At 42.1% G+C, this 17242-nt stretch overlaps 1 protein-coding gene across 13 annotated transcripts in view; it reads right to left on the bottom strand.

Annotated features, from left to right (window-relative positions):
• Window positions 1-17242, bottom strand: part of dab1a (DAB adaptor protein 1a) — a 166034-nt gene that overhangs the window by 91143 nt on the left and 57649 nt on the right. For 12 of the 13 annotated variants that reach the window (XM_030372487.1, XM_030372488.1, XM_030372489.1 and 9 more), the window contains one exon: window positions 16264-16569. The exons of the other annotated variant lie outside the window; for it this stretch is intronic. In XM_030372487.1, coding sequence (XP_030228347.1) covers window positions 16264-16333 — 70 coding nt within the window. In that variant the 5' untranslated portion in view covers window positions 16334-16569. The remainder of the gene's footprint in view (window positions 1-16263; window positions 16570-17242) is intronic. 13 annotated transcript variants of the gene reach the window in all.

Below are 17242 nucleotides of genomic sequence, written 5' to 3'. Positions count from 1 at the left end.
TTATAAGTTCTTGCTGACCCTTTCCCTGACCCAGGTGGCCTGTGAAAGAACATTCTCTACCCTCAAGTTCATAAAAAACAGACTCAGGAGCAACCTGTCAGCTAGCAAGCTTGAGGCGTTTATGTTGATGGCCACTGAGAAAGACATTCTCATGGCATTGGACACAGATGTAGTAATTGACAAGGTGGCTGACAAGACTGCATTGATGAGGATGCTGCTCTTGTAAGGTAATTCAGTGAAAGGAACTGTAGGATAATAATTGATTATGAAAATACTCATTCATTAATTCGTTCATCTTAGGAGTTCACAGGCCCTCTTAAATCAGCACTGCTTTGTCTGGAAAACTGACAATCAGATTAATAAGCTATGTCTATTCATTATAATTCTCTCTCCCTCATTCATGTTTCATAGGCTACTGAAGATGTCGAAGTCCCTTTTGACTGGGTAAGTTCACAATTTAGTGGGTACTACTCTTGATACAGTAGAGTAACATCTGATCCATCATTTATTCTCTTCTCTATTCTTTGTCTTCTATTTTTTGTCTTTCTCTTCTATTAAACGCAGGTACACACCCAGTCGGATGAACTCTACCCATTACTGTGATGGACGTGGAGTATACTTTTTTTGTTAATAAATAACACCTTTTGGAAGTGTATAATGCGTCCATTCTCACTGATTGCTTTTAACTCATTGCATGGCTTAAGGTATGTGGAAAATAGTTGCACAGTTGGAGTCAGGCTTTTAGCTAGGATTTTTTGTACAGCACTTGATCGTTTTTAGGTAATATTACAATTACACTGATTTATTTATATGTTTAGTAATTTAATACATAATAACAGTGAGTGTAACTGAAACTAGGTAACAAGGTACAAAATTCAAGTAACAACTTTAACAAAAAGAAACAACTTTCTACACAACTTTAAAGTGTATGATGTATAATGTATTGTATTGAATTTAGATTAATTAAGACCACCACCTTAACACACAAACTCTTGTTGAACTCATAAAGTAGTAGGTTCAGTGACGTGCAGTGAGACAGCTGTCTTCTGTAGCTTCTGCGAGCCCGTGAATCAATGTTTCGCTGGAATCATGATGTAACGTTGTTGTAGCGGGAATACAGCAATGCTATTTTCTAATTGGCAGGGCATACGTATGATTCTAGACTTCGCTAAGCCCTGAAGCGACTGAAACTGTGAATTTTGATCACATTCAGCGAAGTTAACAGGTAAAACGGGAGAAAAATAGGGCGTCTTTAGGCCGTCCTGCCTAAAAGTAGGGCGTCCCATTTCTTCTTATTTTTTAGTAGACTATACATTCGAGAGACCAAAAATACTGAAAAGGTGTGTTATCGAATTTAGTGGGCCGGTCTGGTTCAAAATGCCCGGGCCGTTTTTTTGTCCCAGTCCGCCCCTGCTCCAAAGTATGGGAATTATTTAATGTAAAAGGAAACGATTCCGTGATCTGTCGTCTTTGCAAAATGGAGATGACTTTCCATTCTAGCACCACGGCAATTCACCAGCACCTGAAGAGGCGTCACCCGGTAGCAGCTGCAGATGACCGAGCACCGTAGAATTCTAAGAATGCATTACTTTGCACTTTTATTTTGGAATTTAAAGGCAATAAACATGTATTGAAAGGTTAAGGAATTCATATTTTTTTCATTCAGATATGTAAATCAACATGTATAAATTGCTATTAGTCAATTAATGGGGAGATAATCGATAATCTAATCAAAATCGAATCGGACTGAAAAAATTAATCGTTAGATTAATCGTTGCATCGAAAAAATAATCGCTAGATTAATCGTTTAAAAAATAATCGTTTATCCCAGCCCTAGCGGCGACCCACAAGAGTTAGAGGACCCGCCCGCGTCATTATGTTTGTTGACTGTGTCTTGTGTTTTTTAAGCTACTGTCATGTGCCCCCTTTAAATTGCCCCTCGGGGACGAATGAAGTGATTTGAATTTAATTTAATTGAGGTCGCAATTGTGGGAAAACTTTGGTTTCCCAGTCACTTACAGTAGTACAGTAGTTCCCTTCATTGTACCGAACTCGTACCGAACCGTGATGTCTGAACCGAGGTATGAACCAAACCGTGACTTCAGTGTACCATTACACCCCTAGTGTGTATACATTAACGTTACTACTTTTTCATGTAAAAAGTAAAGTTACGAGCAACTACTGAAAATATGGTAACGAAACATTTATTTTTTCAATTCGGCGCAACGTTACTTTTCCCAGGGACGGATTTGACAGCGATACTGCCTTCTCAAGCAGTATTGCAAGCACGAAGCACGGAGGCACGCTTGCTGCGCGCCTGCGTGCTTGCTGCGTGCCTGCGTGCTTATAGAGCTCGTAATTCCGCCCCTTCCGATAGACTCAATGGACATATTGGATAATGGACAGCGGATTCCGGAATGGCGCCCATTCATTCCTATGTAAACTGCTCAATGGCGCAGGGCAACATCAAGGAGAGATATGCTTCCGCATCATGGGAGCCTAGCCACGCCCTAGTTCATGACGTACCGGATGCAGAAATATATTTTTTTTTTAGCATTGTGGCATCATAAGTGAGAGGTCTGAGTAATCGCAGTCGCATTGTTTACCGACCATAGAAGTACACGTTACCTTTAGGCTACTCCAACGAGCTCTATAGTCCCTTCACGAGCTCTGATTCCACACCGTACGAGACAGACGCTGACGGTTTTTCTAAGGCCAGCCATTACGACAAAAAAAGCCTGCTGTGGAACTAGAAAACAAACGCCATCACTGTTTACCTGTGTAAGGACATGGTTCCCATTCAAAATGTCGATAGAATGGGCTTTAAAGAGATGGTCAAAACACTAGATCCCAGGTACGCGTCACCTGCCCGCACACACTTCAGCCAAATTGAGATGCCAAAACTATACAGAAAGGTCCACGAACAAATGGAGAAAGAAATCTTTATGTTGTTTGCTGCCTAATCAGTATTTTACCCCTTCAGAAGCATTTATATCGAAATTAGAAGAAAAATTAACATACCGTGATATAATACCGTTACCGTCTTTGCCTCAAATCATACCGTGATATATATTTTAGTCCATACCGTACAGCCCTACCTTGCACGATTGAAACCGCCGGCAGTATGAGAATGTGAGGCGCTTTCAGTGACCACAACTTATTAGAGCACCATGATATTGCAGTTTATCTTTTATGCAGGTTTACAGAGTTCATTAACGGTAATATATAACCTGAAGGTGTCTGAAAGGTTGGTCATTTAAAATGTTTGTTTTTCTCAAACCCTTTTGTGGAGTCATCCAGGATAATGCGTGTGAGACTCTTCCTCATTTTTACTTCCAAATAAAATTAGTTTCAGCTGATGTCACTCACTGGCCACACAAATGTGTTTGTGTGCATCTTTTTTCTTGGTTTCAGTGTTTAGGTTACAATACAAAAGTATTTGTCAAATTCTAATTAAGTTGTGGTTCAATATAAATGGATTAAGTATGGATTGTGTAGTCTTCATTTCAGTTACTTAACTTATTAAGAAATACGGTCAAAGGAATCTGATCACATCTTGAAAATAACCATATTCTATTTGCGATATATATTTTTAGCAGTATTGCTAAATACAGTCCACCTGCGGTTAAAAGTAATTCAAATCAAAAGTTAAAGGACAACAAATTGTTTTCTTCCAGGACATCATCTTGAGAACAAGACAACATAACTTATTTTTAACAAATAAATCAGCACAGATAACATGTATCTTACAACAAATGTAGCTACCATTTAGTATTATACCCTGACCTCTGCTTCTTATGGGAATATAACGATGGGCCGCTAGAACACTGCCAACAGGAAATAAACACAAACATAGACACAAAGTATGTGTACGAGAGAAGGTTGCATTTGAGTCAGTACGTGTACATATATGAGAGAGGTTGTATTTGAGTCAGTACGTGTACGGGAGAGGTTGTATTTGAGTCAGTACGTGTACGGGAGAGGTTATATTTGAGTCAGTACGTGTACAGGAGAGGTTGTATTTGTGTCAGTAGTACGGAAGCGGTTGAATTTGAGTCAGTACGCGTACGTGGGAGAGGTTGCATTTGAGTCAGTACGTGTACGAGAGAGGTTGTATTTGCGACAGCAAGTGCACAAGAGAGATTGTCTTTGAGACGGTACGTGTACAAGAGAGAGGTTGCATTTGAGACAGTACTTGTACAAGAGAGAGGTTTTCTTTGAGATGGTACGTGTACTAGAGAGAGATTGTTTTTGAGACAGTATGTGTACGAGGGCGAGGTTATATTTGCGCAAATGTGCATGACATTGTGCCGAAAACTCTAGCTATAGAGACTGTAGGTAGTGATGTGGGCAAAGACACATCAATATGGAGGACAGCGAGAAAGAGAAAAAATGAAAGAGAAGGAACACCCAACCTTTTGCAGTTACATAAATACTCAGAGAGTCGGAGAAGCACACATACAGAGTGTAGAACCGATATTTTTTTCATTATATCCGTGATGCCTTTTTAAAGCAGTGTCCTTTTGTCGTTTTTAAAAAGCTCTGAGGTAACTAAAGATAAGATCTTGTGATAGCTCAGAGGCACATGATACTAATGCATTGCTGCCTCACTGTTTAAATATATTTTCATAAAAAAATTTGAAAGGCAGTGTCCAACTGCTATTATGTACTTAGCTATTTAACTGTATTTAATGGACTTCGCACAAACATTTTTGCAGTCGACAATAATGGAAAGAATTATCTAATTCTTAGTCACAAACTAAGGCTTACAACAAACATAAAATTCAAAAACCCTGTAGTAGAGAAAAATGACTCAACACACCCACCCTGTCAGCGAACGGTGAAAATGAAAACACCGGAAACAAAGAGGGAGCATGTGACACGTAGACCTGAGCTTCTAGAGCCATTCTGACAAGAGGAAAAAGGAAATAATCACAAAGGCCCTTGGCCCAGCAATACCTGTACTCTGGACTTCTGCAGAGGCAATGAGTCACTGCAATGGGCTGGAACCTGGACACAGATTCTGAACCCCAAACATAGAGGGTTTAAAATATGAAAGGCAAGCACATTTTCTTCTTTCCAGACACACACACACACACACACACACACACACACACACACACACACACACACACACACACACACACACAAGAACAAACTCTATCTCTCGCTCTCTCTCACACACAGACTCACACACCATGCAGACACACTAAACCATTGTTTGCGCTCTAAGGCTCCCAGGGGAAAGATATTGGCGTAAATGGCAGCAGTGATTGCGGCAGATAGACTGGATTGGAACATAATATCCACACCAAGAAGATAATGTGTTGGCTAATCGCACACTAGAGACACACACACATATACAAATTGAAATGCACACACTCAACACACACACAACGACATGCAGCAGTATGTATGCACATTAACACACAAGTAGAAAGTTTGCACACACCAAACACTAACAGCTGCCGAGCTATAACCCTTAACTCCTCTGTTCACGCTGCTGGCTGGCAGCTACAGTATACAGAGAGAGAGAGAGAGAGAGAGAGAGAGAGAGAGAGAGAGAGAGAGAGAGAGAGAGAGAGAGAGAGAGAGAGAGAGAGAGAGAGAGAGAGAGAGAGAGAGAGAGAGAGAGAGAGAGAGAGAGAGAGAGAGAGAGAGAGAGAGAGAGAGAGAGAGACGTGATTAAACTTGGCCATGTTGCCACACAAGCGACCTTCCCCCAGCCGTTGAGGTCATTATAACTTAACAGTCACATTGACGACCTTTCATGAATGACAGAGTGACCAGTGAGGGTTATATAAGTATGTATGCACATTAACACACAAGTAGAAAGTTTGCACACACCAAACACTAACAGCTGCCGAGCTATAACCCTTAACTACTCTGTTCACGCTGCTGGCTGGCAGCTACAGTATACAGAGAGAGAGAGAGAGAGAGAGAGAGAGAGAGAGAGAGAGAGAGAGAGAGAGAGAGAGAGAGAGAGAGAGAGAGAGAGAGAGAGAGAGAGAGACGTGATTAAACTTGGCCATGTTGCCACACAAGCGACCTTCCCCCAGCCGTTGAGGTCATTATAACTTAACAGTCACATTGACGACCTTTCATGAATGACAGAGTGACCAGTGAGTCAACTTTGTCGAAAACGTAAAAGGTCCCCTAAAGCCCCCCCCCCCCTTTTTTTTTCCTCTATCAAATACTTAACCAACCGAGGTCAGTGGTAATGGTGGTTAATATCTAAGCCCATGTCAAAGCCAATCTTAAAAAATGTATCATAACCCATCCAATAACATGGAGGCATGTTTAAAGATCCACACATTGCAATATGAGATCTACTTCCTGGGTTGGCTACACTTGTACACTCCAGCCAAGGCCACTCTGGATGCCACATAATGTGCAACACGCCTCCCAGACAGATGGTATCCATTGTCAGGACACCAGTGTGGTGCAGGGAGAAGTGGGTCCACCCGTACCAACAAACACACCCTCAGGAAATAAACCTCTGTTTCGGTTTCATGTGCTGGAGAATTTAATTTACAGAGGTGGATACAGAGATATGTAATAAAAACAACTGAGTGATAGTTTTTTTTTCCAATAAACAAAATCATAATGAAAAGAGGAAGAAGCAGGCCCTGGCAGAGCGTCAACCGCTTGTTTTATTGGTATTGGAGCTTCCTAGGATGTTTCCTCTGATCGAGTCAACAGTTGCACTAATTAAACACAACTATCCAATTGTGGGTGCTCGAGTGCGTTTTCACTCTAGTGTATGTACATGCTAAATAACACAGACAGGATGTTACATATTACAAGGGAGCCTGAGTTAACAGCACCGGCGCATAGCTGTGATGCTAGTTGTTCTACGGCATCTCTAGGGGGACTTTTTGTTTGATGATTGGATAATTCAAACATGTGTCAAAGTAGTAGTTGTAGCAGAAGAATGAGGTAAGGAAAGATATATCTATATATATATATATATATATATATATATATATATATATATACACACACACACACTACAGACACACACATGAGAGAGAGAGAGAGAGAGAGAGAGAGAGAGAGAGAGAGAGAGAGAGAGAGAGAGAGAGAGAGAGAGAGAGAGAGAGAGAGAGAGAGAGATGTCTGTGAAGCCATTTAATCGCATGGATTTATTGTGGATTAATAAACAGTATTAGTTTCAAGTGTTTTGGCTGAACCAATAAGACATTGGTGCTGTTATCAGGTTTATGGCACATGTTAAAGGTTGGAGGTTATCTTTGGTTTTTCAGGGTAAATAAATAAAAAGGAAATTCTTATGGCGAGGAAGGAGAGGAAAATAAACTGGTTTATTTGAAGCGCTCCATGGATGGACCTAATTTCTGTATGGATATAGCATGTACACGTACACACACACACACACACACACACAAATTGGAGCGATGTAGTACACTTTTGATTGCTTTGTTCAAAATTGAATTGAAACAAAGGATTTAAATGACACACCTATCTTCCTTGTTAGCTCATTAGTCTTCCTCTCTCCCTCTCCCATATATTGCCGCCAAGCCACTTTTTTTGTCCCTCGCTCACTCTAATCACTTTTACCAGAGGCTTGGGCGTAGGCGCTAAAGAGTTAAATAAGGTAAGAATGACGAATTAGACAGGGGGACAAGAGGGATAGAATGAAAAAGGAGATAAATGTGATGCGGACTGGGTTTCTGGGTCACGCCCGCACACACATACACACGCATGCACAAACACACACGCACATACAGTAGACATGAATAGGAAATATTGAAATTGTTGTGTGCTTGGGGCAGACTCGTTGCCTGTGTGTGGTATATTATTGCATTTGACTTTCATCAGCCAGCTGTGTTTCCACGTGCGTGCATTGACGACTATGTACCCTACACACCAAAATATAAAAAAAGAAGAGTATGACACCAGACAGAGAGAGAGAGAGAGAGAGAGAGAGAGAGAGAGAGAGAGAGAGAGAGAGAGAGAGAGAGAGAGAGAGAGAGAGAGAGACTGAAGGGAGACCAACTTCCAGCACCAGTCTGGATGCTGAGGGCAACCAATTCATCTTCCCTTTCAGTTGCTCTTCTGGGCTTCAATCCCAACCCTAGTTTGTGTGGATGTGTGTTTTTCAATGTGTGTGTGTGTGTGTGCATTCCTTTGTCTTGGTGTTTGTGTGATTATGCATATGTACTGTGTTTGTGTTTGTGTGAGATCATATTGCGGCCCCCCTCGGCCCTAAAGGTGCAGCACCTATCTGAGTGATGAACATGATCCAATGCCATTTCTTAATAGGACAAGAGAGACTTTGAGGAGCCTCTGACGTGCGCCACTGGGAACAAAACGCTTGTTTGCCATAACTGAGCCACAGACTGTGCAAACATCTACTGTACTACCTTGCGTTTCCCCTACAATGTTTTTCAGCAGTGGTGCTGAGGTGTGCGTGTGAGTGTGTTGAGCACTCTTCTGATGTGGGTATGCAGGGTGTTACGGTGGCTGAGGTGCGGGTGCATGGTCCTGATGATTCCAGAAGGGCCTCTTTTGCATTCAGACAGAAATTAATCATACAATGGTATAACAATATAATATGCTTTTTGGTTAGTTTTGGTGATTTGTCGCTTAATAATTGTCCGGGTTATATAATACTGTTCCTAAGGTTCTACATGTAAAAATGTATTAAATCTATTAATAAGTCACTTGTTTCTTTGTCTCTTTATACTTCCTAAATTCAGTCCAGACCTATGGATGAGCTAATCTCACCAACAGTATCATCTTGCCTGTTTCATTCTTCTATAGCATTGATTCTCAAACTGTGGTACCCTTGCCTACCGTGAGCTATTAAGTGGTACACAGAGGAATCTCTGAAAAAAAAAAAAAAAAGTATATATTCATTATTTAAAAGCATAATAATATCAAAATACTAGTCTGAATGGAAATATATTAACCATGAGAAAATTAAAACAGGGCTTAAAATAAGTTTTGCCTTTCCTTTAATAGATTTGTTTCAATATAAGCCTGTTTCGGACAGGAGTGCGGACAGGAGAATATTTCGAGAAAAGCTATAAAGAAATGAAGTGGAGAACAGTAAACCGAGCACAGGTGTTATGTGGTGGTATGTGGTGATGTTATATAAATGAATCCATGAAACCATTGAATCTCAAACGTCATCTCCAAATTCACCCCTTCAAGCCTTACCCCTTAGCCCTACCCCTCAACTTTGCGCGGTCAAATGTAGAGATAGGGCTGTCCCAATAGTCGTTTCATAGAGGGGTAGAACTAAGGGGAAGGGCTATCACCTAAAGCTTACCCTAAACAAGATTGAGCTCCTCTTTATGCCAGGGAAAGATTGCCCTGCCATGGACTTACTGGTTACTGTTGAGGCAACAGTGAGAAACCTCGGTGTGGTACTGGACAATCAGTTATGCTGCACCGCGAACATCAACACAGTGGCCCGACCTGCAGATTTGCCCTCTACAACATGCGCTGGATCCGGCCCTTTCTCAATAGGGAAGCAGCTCAGTTCCTGGTCCAAGTGTTCGTCATCTCCCGCCTCGACTTCTGCAACCCGCTCCTGGCTGGAATTCGTGCCTCCGCGATTAAACCTTTGCTGTGTGTCAAGAACCTAGATTGTCGGACGTGATCCCCCTTTTCCAGACCTCCACTGGCTCCCTGTAGTAGCTCAGATTCAAGATGATGGTAATGGCCTACAAGGTGGTCAATGGTACTGCCCCTGCCTACCTCCAAGCGTTGGTCAGACCACACACCCCTGCTCGAGTGCTCCGCTCAACTACTTCAGCTGGATGTCTGGTACCACCATTGCTACGAGTAAACAAAGGTTGATCACAAAAGTCACAACTCTACTCTGTTTTGGCACCGCAGTGTTGGAACGAGCTCCCTGCCGATGTCAGGACCGCAGAGTCGCTCACCAGCTTCCGCAAAAGACTCAAGAGTCACTTGTTCAGAGTTCACCTAGACTCTGCATAGCCACCCCCTCCCACCCCTCCTAGACACTTATTGTATGTTGTACGACCTGGCACTTAATGTACGCAAATTGTATGCTGTACATCCTGTCACTTATTGTTAAAAAACGTATTGTATTTTTTACATCCTGGCACTTAAAAATATTACTTAGTTCTGTCCTATTAGCTTTGCAAGCTTTGTTGTATGTGGGAATGGGTTAACCTAGCAATTGTTGGTGCTTGGCACTTAGTTATATATTCTTATTGTACTTTGGATAAAGGCGCCTGCTAAATGCCCCAAATGTAAATGTTAAAAAGTACGATTTTTGAGAGCCACACTGTTAAAATATCAAGAACAATCCTAGGCAAGATGGTGGCGAAAGATGCAAAAGGATCAAAAACACAACATAAAATGATGATGACCATCGCATTATGCTAATGTGGTTTCAATGTATTATAGATATTTTCCTTATAACAAGTAATGTCAAATTGATAGTCACCACAACCGCTAAGAAGAGAGAAAAAGATGAACCATCCACTGATTGTTAAAAACCGAGTTATTTAGTCCCTTTAGAAAAAATATTGATAAAATGTGATTATGTGTGATTGTTAATGCCTTAACAACCATATTTATTTTTGACATTGATTGCACACTACCTCAAGTTCTAGTGCAATATTTCCAACAGATTCCTGACTTATCATACCACGTTTTACCATGAATGCAATAGTTGCATTCCTGAGACATTCAAAATTCATTCAGCAAAAAAGTTAATCAAAAAATAACTTGTATAAATCCCGGAGACGAGCAATAAGCAGCCTCTGCAGACCAGGCATGGCTCTTCTGCTGAGACGGAAGTCCTGCTCCAGCTCCAGCTCTATCTTGAACCACCAACGCAGGATGGGCACCTTTACATTAAGCTTGCAGTACAATGTACGACTGGTCTGGAAAAGGTAATAAGTTCACATGATTTAGTCTGAATTGGAAGGACTTCTACTTGAAACTAGTTAAATACAATGCATGCGTATGGTATTCAATCCTATCAGGCCTGCACACGGATCAAAACAAAAAACAAAGTAAACAGTTGTTTATTTTACATTACATGCATCACAAAGGGGTTGATCCAACAAAATTAACGTTAGTTATACTAGCTAGCAAGTTGTGTAGCTAGGCTTACTACAACAAAACTTTCTTGCAGTATATTCAACATACCTCAAACTGATCTACCAGCATTCCCAGGCATTGAATACGGCCTTGAATAAGTCTTATTATTTCCACACTACTCAGCTTCGCTGATAACCGAAAAAAATTAAAGAAATCACCAAAGCTGAGGACGGTATTGTGGAACTCAAAACAACAAGCAACAAACTCTTCGCGTCTATTGACATACACGCTGTAGACGACTACTAATGACGTAACAAGGTCTTGAAGGGTTGCCCCATTTGATAGGAGAAGAATTCCCCTTTACACTTTGTTTCGAGGGGCAGGTCGAAGCCACACTAAAGCGAGGGCAACTCAAAAATGAGGGGTTGGGTTGAAAAGGAGAATTGAGATTGGGCACAAGTTCACGATTCAATAGTCGGGAACAACATCATTGCGCACCTCGTCTCGCTCAGAGACTTGTCCGAGTACTGACAATACATCTCAGTGACAGCCGAAGCAAACAACTTGATGAGAAACTTGTTCAGCATTGAAACCTATGAAATGCCGGAGGACTTCGCTGTTGGTGAGCAGGAGAGTTTAATAGAATAGTCATGCGACAAAACATTACAAGTCAGCTTTCAGAAGACGTTGTTGTTGGACTTTTGGAAACAGCAACACAGCGAATACCCTCCGTGTGCTTTCTTCTCTCTTTTGCATCCACATATCCATGCGACAAGGGCTTCTCTTCACTTGCCATCATAAAAACTAATTACAGAAGCAGGATGGATGCTGAGCCCCACCTGACCTCAATTGAAGCTGACCTCAATTGATCTAGACATCGCAGGACTGTGTTCGCATAGGCACACACACCTTTCTCGATAGGCTTATGGAAGTTCATTTATCAACTTGCTGGCCAACTTTTAATATTATTTGTGATAGCATTATTTGTAAAAAATAAAATTCTAACAGGTTGTTGGTTTACAGTTGTTATTCTTAATGTTGTCACTTGTGTGTAGGGCTGCACAATATATCTAATTTTTATCGCGATGACGATATTGGCGTCCCACGATGACACGTAGTGTTCCCGCGATATTTCGCGATATTTTTTTCATTTAATTTTTTTTTTTTTTTTTCTTTTTAAAGGTTGGATAGGTGATTTGCTTTTTTGGCCATTTTTGCAAAATTACTTGAAATCCTTATCATAACCCGCTTACAGCCACTGAGTTAGAAGTACTGACATGAAAATTAAACAAGTCAATCATCTGTGGAACGGGCAGGGCTCGAAAAACTCCAGCCAATCATTTCCATTGCCACCGAGTTGCATTGGACAGTAAGTACGTCAATCAAACGGTCGTACTGCACTACCCCTCCCCCGCGCCCCGCGCGCGACCCCTTCGTGCAGTACTCGTGACCCAGAGCTCGTGACCCAGAGCAAGCTCCTGTTTGTTGTTATCCTGCGGTAGCTACTGGAACTAGTTAATCCACATTTGGACCTAGCAGTAGAAGACAATTTCCATGGCAGACAAGACGCCACCATCCCCACCACCACCACCACCACCACCAGCAAAGAGAAGGAAAACTCTTTTTCAGAGAGTAATTGATAATAAAAACGCTGAAAGAGAAAAACTGAAATCAAGAATAATCCTAAAAAACCGATGCTTGTGTGGCGGTTGACCTAGTTTCAAAGTTTATACCGTTTATACTCGGTAATACCGGTGTGGAGACGAGTGTATTACTCGGTGTGAAAATGTCCACACCGCGGCAACCCTAGTGAAAACCAGGACTTCCAATACAATTATATGAAACAAACATACATTTTCTAAAAATAGTAATGATTTATGTGACCGTTTAATGTTTATAACATCTGGTCCAACCATAGCAGCGAGAACGTATTCTCAGCAGGGGGTGCTGGGAAAAAAAAAAACTTAGCCTGCACTAGACTCGCAACTCGTTACATTGATAAAAAAAGATGTATAGCAGCGCAGCTCAATTACACCAGTGCATGCATGCGCGCACAGTTGAAAATCGATCGTTCACATCCAGCTGCTCACAGAACAAGTTTAGCGCACCACCGCTACCCTCACACTTTTTTATATAAACCTTTTTTCAGCACTAGGTCATATGAGCATTAAATAAATGCTGCGTCTCAAAATGCCTTGGACAGCAGCGAGGATGACTCGCTTTGCCACGGGCCGAAACAGTTCGGAGCGACCACAGCCAGAGCGAACACAGCGGGGCAGAGGAGTGTCAGGAATAGTCTTTGGTGTACACATCAGTACGGCCTATTTGCACTACTGTTTAGTGGCAATGCAGTGTTTTATTCGATGCCTTTTTATTTTCGTATATTATTTCAATTAATACAATTTATTTATTCATAAAAAACGGATCTGGTCTTCAAATCTTTTTTCCAAATATAGGTCGTCTTACAATGGGGTTTGTGTTTATATTCGGACCAATACGGTACAGCGGGCGCTCACATGACGTTAAGCATTTCCTGGTGCATAATGTGACGCTTCAGAACCTAAAATCCCGTTTCTCCTCGTTGACACGACAACACATAACCGGCGTTTTCAGAAATCTCCACTTTGGCCGGAGTTTTTTAGAAATGATCGTTTTCTGTGATAAGACAGGGCCTCGGACAGGGGTGTTGCAGCACCCCCAGCACTCCTACTTCCCGCGGTACTGGGTGCAACTTACAGCTGAATGTAGTGCCATGTTGTTAAACGAAAACCTACGCTAGCCTGGTTCGCTCTCGCGCATCTCTGTTCGCGCTCGTGCATGATTGCGCGTCCAGGTACTTGGAATGGGTGGAGTCAGAGTCAGCGTTGAAGGAGAGGGGGTAGGACCATTTGAGTTGTGTATTTTCAAAATCTGCTGGCGTTTCGCAAATCACCTACCCAACCTTTAATTTAAATTTAAATTGTAAATTTTAAATAATGCATCCGCAAAAAAAAGAAAACGAAAAAAGAAACGAGCCCCGCCCATGCAGTAAACGCTGTACCTCCTCTGCAAAGGAAACCAAGCGCTCCCTGTACACCTGTCTGCGACTGCGTGAGTCCGGCGCGAAGCGTGAAAAGAGGGGGGGGGGCGTGGCCTGGCGGCAATTTGCCGCTGAGCACAGTGTGTGGCTCCTACCACAAGGGGGTGGTAGAAATTCTAAAGATTTTTTTTTCAATGAATAATCGTGGTAAATAATCGTGATATCAATATTGATCAAAATAATCGTGATAATCATTTTGGCAATAATCGTGCTACTTGTGTGTGTGTGTGTGTGCGTTCAAGTGCTACCCCTTTGTCCAGCTGACAACAGTTATAATAATACATTGTATTTATTATATATATATATATATATATATATATATATATATATATATATATATATATATATATATATATATATATATATATAATATTTTAAGGAATAAATGTGGCTGCTGCGTGAACTCTGCGTAGCTGAATAGGGCAGGCCTACGCTATTGTATTTTGTTATATTTTATAACATCGGTCATAATGGTGGTACTCAGGGAGAAAAATAATTTCTGAGATGGTACACGGTGTAAAAGGTTCTCAAAATTTCTCAATTGACAATGACTATTATACCAAGGTTTAATATAAAACAAATAGCATTTGGAACGGCCAACATAATTTCAACTAGAAATATTTATTTCAACAGCTGATTGACGTGGCCCTGGTTATCCTAGCTCTATGCATGTAGCAGAAATACTGGTGTGTGTGTGTATGTCTGTGTGTGCGTCTGTGGGCGTGCTTGGTGTGTGTAGTATCCGGGTCTAGGAAGAGACTTAATAAGCTGGTGGGAAGAGCTGGCTCTGTCCTGGGCAGTACACTAGAGCCTGTCGAGGTGGTAGGGGAGAGGAGGATGTTGGACAAATTGGAATCCATCAGGTCCAATTCCTCTCATCCTCTCCATGAGACAGTGGCAGCGCAAAACAGTTCCTTTAGTAAAATATTATTACACCCAGCATGTAAGAAGGAACGTTTCAGAAGGTCTTTTATTCCATCTGTCATAAGACTCTATAACACATCGGTTATGAAATATTGTGCTACCAAAAAATCACTTCAACTAAATTAATAATGCAATACTTGAATTTCATAATGTGCATTTTCCACTGTACATATGTGACAAAGTATTTTTTATTCTGTAGTGAGGCACCTCTTGGCCACATTGATTGTGTAGCTCATGGGTGTGTGCAGTTTCTGCCCTTATGGCATGACATTGTAATCACAGTATGATTTATTTATATTTATTTTATTTTCTATTATTTTATGAATGTATGATTGTTGGATACTTTATACTTTTTATTTTATTATTGCATACTTTAGATTCCATGGGCTGTTGTAACAGGTTAATTTCCCATGCATGGGATGAAATAAAGTTCTTATCTTATCTTATAGAGCTTCACTTCCGACGGCGGCGCTATATTTTTCCGCTCCGTCACACAGAGGTGAAACGGGGCGCATCCCGGCTCACGCGGGCCAGACAGGTGGCGGCGGGGTGAGGTGCCCGTCTAACCCTTGACTGACACTCCTTATACCCGCTACGCGCCTGCCACAAATACACACACCTGCTCACCAGCACCTCAACCTGCTGTCTCCCTCTCCCTCTGGAGCCACCCACACCTGGATGTGATTGAACCCTCGACAGCGAGTGACAACATCACAACATCACCGTTTAGCATTCCCCGGCTTTCAGTCCATCTGTTAGTCGGCATCAGTGGATCTTAACCCTGCAAACCTCGCTCACCGATCCTATTCATAACAATTTGTTACAAAAGACAGGAAATTTGTAGGATTTTTGGGGGACTTATTTTCCTGTTTTTTACAATGACCAAGTCATTTTGAATCCCCCCCTCTCATTGTGTACGGAAAATACGGCAGAAGATATATTAAAAATGAATTATGGGTTTTGAAACCATAAAGGGCTAACTGAGTCCATATTTACAATTTAATGTCCGCATTTAAAACATATTTTATTTAAGTTGAGTTTTGGATTTGGATCAATCCATATCCCTACAACGTCAACCCCTTACATCACTTTCTTCCAAAACAACTAATTTCACGGCTTGGTTTTCCTTTAACATTGACATGAATATCAATATGACTCACGATAACTCTAATCGTTCTGACCACTTGGACAGGGGGCGGGCTGAGGCCTACCTTTCCGCTTGGAGTCGCGTCTGACAGTACCCGGCCTGAGCGCTGGCTGCAGCTCGGTCTCTGTTGACATCCTCAGGCTCCACGCGGGCTGGCCTCGACTCCACAGGGCACTGCTGGGCTCGGAGGGCTCCGGTTCACGGCCGCGTCGATGCCACGGGTGTTAGTGCACGAGTGCGTGCGTATGGGCGGGCGCCGGAAGAGCGGAGGGGGAGGCGCCAGGTGTGTGCGTGGGCACACAGGAGGCTCATGGGAGAAAGGGGAGGGACCCTAGCCCTGACAAGACATCCCACATGCGGCCAAGGAGAGCTGGAGAGTGGGGGGGAGGGGGGGTTGGAGAGGAGGAGGAAAAAAGCAGCAGAAAGAAAAGAAAGATGTTCTGTTAGGTCACACTCTCGTTCTCTCACTCCCCGGTGAGGGTAGTGGGAGCAAAGCGTCTCATCTGGTATGCCGATGAGCAAGTTGTTTTTGTTGCTGTAAGCCTTGAGTCCTGTGATGGCCATGATAATATTTAGGGCCGGACATCTACTGAACCTCCTGATCTCTCAGACTGTATTAGGACAGAATCCTAGCAATCCCAACCATGAACCCTTCCTTACTAAGCCGAACCTTTTGATGAATCCAACTCTCACCTAACTTCCCTTTGGCTAGTGTCCTTCTCCATGCTAATTAACAATTATTTTAGAGCTGCTGTGCCCAGCAGCTCTATTTTAAGACTTAAAATATGCAATGGTGGGGGTTGGCAACAGACGCGAGCCAACTTCGGAAACCGACGTCTTCCAGCCAACTGTCCTTGAATTTGCACCTACCCATTGTCGCAGACTAGCTAGCAAGCGCGCAGATAATCGTTTATATATGCAGCTAGCAAGAAAGAAGCCTCTCTACATGTCCTTCCTGGAAAGCTCCCCGAGAAAAATAAATAAAAAATAGTCCTGCCCCGACAAATTTAAGACCTTGAGTTACGGTATTTAAGACCAGTATA

The sequence above is a fragment of the Gadus morhua genome, chromosome 12 (assembly GCF_902167405.1).
Source record: "Gadus morhua chromosome 12, gadMor3.0, whole genome shotgun sequence".
Taxonomy (NCBI): Eukaryota; Metazoa; Chordata; class Actinopteri; order Gadiformes; family Gadidae; genus Gadus; species Gadus morhua.
Note: the sequence above shows the minus strand (reverse complement) of the source record. Positions and strands in the feature narration are given on the sequence as shown.